The sequence below is a fragment of the Podarcis gaigeae genome (assembly GCF_964106915.1).
Source record: "Podarcis gaigeae genome assembly, chromosome: 15".
In the NCBI taxonomy this organism is placed as follows: Eukaryota; Metazoa; Chordata; class Lepidosauria; order Squamata; family Lacertidae; genus Podarcis; species Podarcis gaigeae.
The window spans coordinates 28,888,962-28,896,990 of record NC_139692.1 but is presented as its reverse complement, the minus strand read 5'-3'; the positions used below and the strand labels follow the sequence as shown (position 1 = coordinate 28,896,990).

Genomic DNA, 8,029 nt, shown 5'->3' with positions numbered 1-8,029 from the left:
TTCATTGGGGAGGGGTTAAGCCTCTTTGCACTCCCCCATTCACACAAGTATATATCACTTGCTTGCACAATACCTACCTAACAAGTGGTTGCTGTGTGCTTGACGGGGAGGTCAATATGCTGATGCTGGATCACGATTCTTTCACAAATCATCGCTTGATATGACAGCTATCAAGTAATGAATGCATATGAGGGAAGCATGTCTCTCTGCTTCTCTCTCATGCATCCTCACTTGATGGCACACTTCTCTTGCCCACGACTGTTCATTCCTCCCCCTTCCACTTTTAATTTGTATAAAAGTAAAGGGTAAAGGAACCCCTGACCATTAGGTCCAGTCGTGGCTGGCTCTGGGGTTGCAACGCTCATCTCGCTTTATTGGCAGAGGGAGCTGGCGTACTGGTTCTGGGTCATGTGGCCAGCATGACTAAGCTGCTTCTGGCGAATCAGAGCAGCACACGGAAACGCCGTTTACCTTCCCGCTGGAGCGGTACCTATTTATCTACTTGTTTATTTAATTTGTATACCACCTCTCTATTTTACTAAACCCAAGGCGGCTGACAAGCTGAACGGCAGAATTTGTCCCCACAGTTGTAAGACACCAATGAAGGCCTCGTTCACACACAAACTGGTTTCGGGAACCAGGAGTGTATCTTCAGTTGGAACAACTGAAGGATTGGACCTGGGCAGGAAGTCATATTTTAGTTTTGATTAACTTGTCCCCTTTATTTACTTCAATGGGAAAGAGGAGGTTGGCTTACACAGAGTCAGACCCCTTGAGGTCAGCATTCTCTGCACTAACTGGCAGCCGTGGCTCTCACCAGGTTTTCGGATGGAGCATGTTCCCAGCTGTGCAATTGAACCTGGAACTTGCTGAACCTCCACTCACATAAGACTAAGACCCATCTTCAAATCTCTGAAGGGCTGTCACATGATGGGGGGGGAATGAGATTTCAAATAAACATCAGGAAGAACATTTTGATGGCGTGAGCTGCTCAACAGTGGGATGAGCTACATCAGAAGGTGATGGATTCTCCTTCGTTGGAGGTTTCTCAGCAGAGGTTGGATGGTCATCTGTCAGGGATTCTCTAGCCATGTTTCCTGCACTGTAGGGGATGGGACTAGATGTTCTTTGGGGATCACATCCAATTCTACAATCCTATGATTCCTTTGGGTCCATTCAGTCCATAACAAAGAGGAGTGGGATCTCCTTTAACATGTTCAACCAATACCCACCCCTAGTTTTTTTTAGAAACCGGGTGGGAAACAGTTCTCTTTGCCTGCGCTTTTAGTAGATTGCAAGGTGCTTTTGCTGCTTTTATTCCATCTGACTTTTCTGTGGTTTTATTCTTCATTGTGATGCAGTTGTAGTCTGCTTTTCCTGTTGCATATTCTGTTCAATAAGCTTCACTTTTGGCCATGTGGGTAAGTCATTTGTGATTTGATTATATTCCTAATTCAGAAGATGTCTGGATGGTAGCCTTCTTAGATTAGCACTGAAAGTCATGTTTCAACCCCTCCCCACACCCCTAAATAAACAAGAGACTTCTGAGCATGCACAGAGTTCTTTTACCTCCCCACCAAGTACGCAAAACTCACCCTCTCCCATCTAGAATTGGAGAGAAGGGCTTTCAGGTCACTCAGATTACACATTACACAGAGGCTTGAGTTCCCAGCACATTTCCTTTTTGAACTTAAAAGTAGTGCGTTCCTCCCAAACAAGTAAAAGTCCAAACTGAGGAGTGATGATTTTAAGAGCTGGTATTTGGAGTGTCTTTCTTTTGAAGCAAGAGACCTAAAGCAGCACTTGAGCTCCTCTCAGTGACGCTTTTTGGACTGGTTGCTCCAGCGGGTGTGTGTGTTTTCCCCTTCCCCAAAAGTTTTGCAGTCTTGCATCTTTTTTTTTAAAATAGGGTTTCTAGAAGATGAAAGCAGCTCCAGTCGAAGAGCAATCGACGGAGGCAAAGATGGTCACATTTGGCTGATTTATCAAAGGAGCAGCTGAAATATTGATAAGAGGTGACGCTGGGTGGCAGGGAGGAAACCCAATGAGAGGAGAGGAAGGGAGAGGGGTCTGGGAGTAGGGGAGAGAGCAAAAGGGAAGGAGGTACTGGGACCCACAGCATTGCAGAAAACCCCCGAGGATGCCTGAGAGCTGATGCAGGCTGTCTGGAGAGTCTGGGAAGAGAAGGACCCTTTTCATCTTCTCTACAGCCTCTGATGCAGCCAGGTTGGTTTACACAGAAAAGAGCTCTGTGTTGCCTCGGTAGTAGAGGGCTATGTTGGACCACCAGACTGGGGGAGACTTTGCTTAATTTTCTCCGTCACCTTGGATCTTTACAACTTGGCCTTCTTACTGGCAAGAGAGAAAGAGAGAGATCGTGCATAAAAGGTGAGGTTTTTAAAATATTTTTAAGTAAATACGTAAATGAAATCTGCAATGCAAATAAAGGATTTTAAAAGTTTGCCTTGTAAACTGAGGGCTGTGTTTTGTGCGGACTGGAAACATTGCCGGAGCACCACCACCCGCTGTTCCTTTTCCAGGGTGGTTTCGCTTAATGCCAAAAGTTTTATATCGAAATTTAAGAGGAGTTCTGGAAGCAATTCTGCTCGCAGCAGAGAAGATTTCCCATCTGAGAAAGATAATTTGAGGGTGGTGAACCCCTTCCTGACCTCTGAAAACGAACTGGCCAAGGGAAATTATATTGCTCCTTAAGACAGAGGCTTTTCAGCCCCTTCCTTATAGTTTTTTTTTAAAAATCAGATGTAAAAAAAAAAGGAATGTATAAAGGAAGGAACCGTTTAGAGTCAATCGTCCGTTTGTGCTAGCTGGCTGAACAACAAATGCAAATTCTACATTATTTGAACTTTTCTTTTTAATAGTAGATGTTTTAGCAAAAAAATCAAAGGCTTTGGAGAAGAATAGAGATGTTTTCAAAAGGAAGGTCAGGGGATGGAATTCAGGATTTCTCCTTCCGAGTAACTCTCCTGCTCAGGGTCCCAGTGAAATGAACGGGAGCGCTTGCTCAGGTCCAGCAAACCGGAGGACGGTTCAGCGGGGGTTGCACAATGTTGCTTCTCCGGTTGTTGGATTGTGCTGCAAAGGCAGCAGAGACGCAACCGAAGAGCTTCAGTATCAACTGCTGGATTTGACACACAACGTCGGTCCTGCATTGTGTGGGCTGCATTTTGATTTATTTCTTTTTGCCAGTACCATTCACAAAAACAGCAAACATGAAACTTTGCACGAATACCTACCCCCTTCCCCGCCCTCCACACCACCCTTGCACCGTGAAACACACACCTCCAAATGCAACATTCATATTGGCGATTTTTAATCCCAGTTAGTTGCAGAAAATCAATATCGTTTGCTTTTCAAAATGCCTAAAAGCTGCGGATGGATGCGGGGTGCGGCAAAGATCTTAGATGAACTTTTTCGTACTCCAGGAATTGTGCGCTCAGGGTACAATCTTAAAAGAGCAAGTAAGTTTCGTTGCATTTGACAGAATTTACTTCCGAGTAAACATGCTTAGGGCTGTTCTGTCTGTCGCTCAAACATAAGGCAAAAAGTTTACTCATTCCTGTTTAATAACAATTAATATTTTATTATTGATACCCTGCCCACCTCGCTGGGTTTCCTGAGCCACTCTGACGCAGGAAGTTTCCCCTTAATTTTAGAAGCACTTTGAAAAAAGGGAGTTGGCTCTCTCTCATCTGGGTTACTACGTATGCGTGAAATGAATCAATCCTTCTGATAATCCATATTTGTGTGGGAGTGGGTGTGTTTGTGTGTGGGTGTGTGATCCTAACCTGTTAATAGCTGTGTGGGACTCTCCAAACAAAGCAGCACTCCAATCCAAAAGACATGGCTTGGTAATGATTTCCACTGAAATCAATACTTATTCCTAGCAATGTAATAAAACTACTGTACTCTGAATAAACACGCACACACTTTAGCTGAGCACCGATGGCATTTTCCTCCGTCTCTCTGAAATTCTCTCCGCCTTATACACCCAGATCTTATCAATGGGACCTGCTCCCGAGGAAGCAGTGTATGGATCTCTGCTCCCTTGAATCCTGCAACCAGCGCCTCCATAAAACGCTTCACGGTGACGTCGCATTTAAGTTGCAGGGAAAGTGGTTCCGTATAAACAACCCATTATTTTGACATCAGATATAACACGGGCTGCCTGTTCCTTGCAGTGTTGATAACCCCCGTCCATAAGTATTTCCATGACCAAACACAGCTGTAGCTGCAAACGACCGCAGAGTGCTTTTCTGTCCCAAAATCAGTCGTGAGGAATAACTTCATTTGCTTAACCAGTTCCCACTCGCATGAACCCACACATCCATGGCCAGAAGCACCTCTGTCTGTCACTCGTGTTATCAGTGATCCTTATCAGGCACGACGTGGAATAGCGGGTCCGCAAAAGGACCATTTGGGAAGATTTGTGTCTCCGCACTGAGGACTTGGGCTTCTTGGGAGATGTGGCTGGAGTACTGTATCGTTGATTCCTGACTTCTAAAAGATGGTGGCTGAGTGTGACTATGTCAGTTGCCTCCCTTGCAATCTGAGGACGAAATTCACCCAAAGTTAAACACTTCCAAACCCACTGATTTCTATGCGAGAGAGTTAAGCACATGCTAAGCACATTGACCTCAACGGGACTTTTTAAGGACTTGGCTTTGATTGGCTGGTGGCCCAAACTTAGTTACACCAAGACCCATAGCATTTATTTACTGCTGATATATTTGTTTGTGCATGCAAGTGCGAAGTGTGTAATGATCAGTAGAAATAAATAATCTGAGACTATTCGTTTTACTGCTGAGGGGGCTTTGCTGTGAACACACTAGGTTCTGTTCCCTTACCTTATTAGAAATCATGTTAACAGTTTATTAAAAGCTATTAATGATGACATCATGATGTCATAAAGGTTGGCTCGCAGAAAAAGTATGCGAGACAGCAGGAGACCCTTGGCTGGCTAGCTACTTGTTCCACCAGCAGAGCTGACATTAAGAAACTGGGTTTCTTTGTTCTTTTTGGTGACAGGTTCTGCTTTCTAATATATGACTTGCACAACATTGATTTGTTTATTAATGGGCAATACACACACCCTCAAATCAACAAGGTTTGTGCAAACCACATTGAGGACTGCAAAGAGTTAGCATGTGCTATTCTGAAAATAGAAACTTAGTACAATTGCATTTCATTTTGCAAAATAAAAAACAAAAAAACCCCACACCTTCCAATTTGGATGTTAATGCCTAGCCAGTCTCAGCCTAAATACTGTATGCAAAAGTTTATTTTAATTATGAATTGTCGATGTGGAAATTGAGACCAATTATCCAGTGCAAAGTTTTCCACCTCCTCTGCCCTCCCTATTCTCCTGGCCCTTTCAAAAGAGACGCTGCAAATGGATAAGTATTATTATTTCATGTGGTTTCCCCAAAATTGTTCTTTCTTCTGACATAAAAACCTGGATTAAAACCTGCTGAAACTGTATCTCACCTTGCTGGTTTTTATTATAAAAATCGAACAGGTTTGTGTTTGGGAGTTTTTTTAATAAAAAAATTACATTACTCTTCCAGGCCAACTTTGGGGCTCTTTCAAACATCTCTGTACAGATAAGGATGTTCCAGACGGTACCAGACACTTCGTCTTACGTCAAGGTAAGACATGAGAGCATCTTTAAACAGGTAATGTCAAACATTTACAATCCTCCCATTTACAACCCCCTCCCCCTATTCAGTAAATCACATGTGTTAGTTTCAAGGTGAGACTTGAGCCTCTGTGACAATGGCTGAGTTTAGGGAAGCTTCCTGAAAAATTCCTTGCATTAGCTGTGTAATGCAGTGATGTTTACAGGAGTCATTTGGGGTTTTCTGACATACTGTATATCATATTCATCCTTTTGCCTTGTTGGAGTCTAACTAAGCAGTCCTATAAGGTAATGTGCTGATGAATAAATATAATTTGTTCCAAGATTATTAAACAGCAGCCTGTTGCTCAGATTTACATATACTGTGTTATATACATGCTTCCCCAAATGGTATCAAGTCTAGAATCCAAATTTGGTGCCATGATGGGAAATGTTCTTGTCGCATTTGGGGTTCCACTAACAAATTGCCCATCTTTATGACAGGTGCTAAGGGGGCCTTTTATATGGCAAAGCTTACGGGAAGATTAAGAAATCAAGAAGAGTTTATTTAACGAAGAATGGCAGAGATACATGGATTATCTGAAAAAATTACTGTAAACAATTAAATACATTGGCAGGATTAATTTAAAATCTAGCACTTAGAAGGTGATTTTGGAAGAAATATAGAGAGTAATAAACAAAAGGAGTTAAGGAGGAGATGCAGTTTTGAAAATGTTTGTATAAGAAACCAAGGAAGGGGAGGAGGGAAGTCTAAAGAGCTATGTATGTATTTGATGGTAATTATTGTTAATTTGAAAAACTGAGAAATAATATTTATATATATGAATAAGGAGGGCTTTTATATAGAAGTAGTAAATAGCTCGACACAGCATGTGGCCACTGCCATGCAAAAGGCAAATTCCATGTTAGGCATCATGGGGAAAGGAACTGAAAAGAACACTTGCCAGTAACATAATGCGATTATACAAATCTATGGTGTGACCACATTTGGAAGACTATAGTTCTGGTTGTCTCCCCTCAGGAAGGATATTGTAGAGTTAGGAAGAGTTCAGAAAAAGGCAACCAGAATGATCATAGGGATGAAGTTGCTCCCCTATGAAGAAAGGTTGCTGTATCTGGGACTTTTTGGTTTAGAGAAAAGGCAAGTAAGAGGTGATATGACAGAAGTTTCCAAAATCATGCATGGCACGGAGAGAGAGAGAGAGGTTAGAGGCAAGATTTTCTCCATCTCATAACATTAGAACTTGCAAACAGCCAATGAAGTTGAAGGTTGAAAGATTCAGGACAGAGAAAATAAATTCCTTCACACGGCGCAAAGTTAAACTGTGGAACTCACTGCCACAGGAGACAGTGCCGGCCACTAACTTGGATGGTTTTAAAAGAGGATTAGGCAAATTCATGGAGGAAGAGAGGGCTACCCGTGGCTGCTAGCCATGATGGCTCAGCTTCTGAATGTCAGCTGTTGGTAACTACAGGAGGGGAGAGTGCTCTTGAGCTTGTGCCCTGCTTGTGGGCTTCCCATAGTGGACATCTGGCTGCCCACTGTGAGGATGTTGAACTAGATGGACCATTGACCTGATTCAGCTGCCTCATCTTATGTTATTTATGCCAGCGGATGATGCAAAGAGGAGTTCCTGCGCTGAATCACAAACAAAGTACAGTTCTTGGTTTAAGAACAGCTTGGTTTATGAACAACTTGGCTTAAGAACGCTGCAAACCCAGAAGTGGGTGTTTTGGTTTGTGAATTTTTCCTTGGAAGCAGAACATGTTCCGCTTCCTGTTGAGTGTGTTCCATTTATAAATTGAGTCCCCCACTGGTTTAAGAATGCTTTGGTTTAAGAACAGACTTCCAGAACGGATTAAGTTTGTAAATCACTGTAGCTTGTTTTGTTTTCCTTTTGCATTGAACTTCACTGTACAATGTGAAATTTGGAGAATAGCCTTTATCAGGATCTCACCTGCCTGCCTTTCTTAGCCTGGCTGTCCTCATACATTGTGGGATCCAAGATTGCAGATCAGGATTTTTGGGTTTGTTTTTGTTAAGCTCATTTGAGCCCAGTATCATATTTTACATTATATATATGGGGTTTCCCCCGCCTCCCCAAAACAGTGCTGAAGAATGTAAACAAACCAGGCCTGAGACATCTGGATTACACATTTTAAACCAGCTTGCAGTCCGTACAAGAATTTAACATGCAGGATGCTGCTACTTTCCTTGTCTGAAAAAGTGGAGGTGGAGGAGGAAAGCTATGATAAAACCAGTATCTGATGCAGAATTTGCCCCTTCCCTTATTGCCAGGCTGGGATCTGATCTTCACAACATGGTTCCTTATAAACATGAAAATCAATAACATCCAAAGACAGAGACCCCAC

The 8,029-nt window shown here is 42.7% G+C and overlaps 1 protein-coding gene across 3 annotated transcripts in view; it reads left to right on the top strand.

The window, feature by feature from the left end:
* Positions 1–1,400: 1,400 nt before the first annotated feature.
* The window catches only part of FLI1 (Fli-1 proto-oncogene, ETS transcription factor), a 119,511-nt gene continuing 112,882 nt past the window's right edge, over positions 1,401–8,029 (top strand). The window contains exons 1-2 of one of the 3 annotated variants that reach the window (XM_083714681.1): positions 1,401–1,421; positions 5,586–5,666. In XM_083714681.1, the coding sequence (XP_083570807.1) occupies positions 1,416–1,421; positions 5,586–5,666 (87 nt within the window). In that variant the 5' untranslated portion in view covers positions 1,401–1,415. Of the gene's footprint in view, positions 1,422–2,168; positions 2,389–5,585; positions 5,694–8,029 lie in introns of those variants that run through there. The other 2 variants (XM_083714680.1, XM_083714682.1) reach the window with 2 other exon arrangements.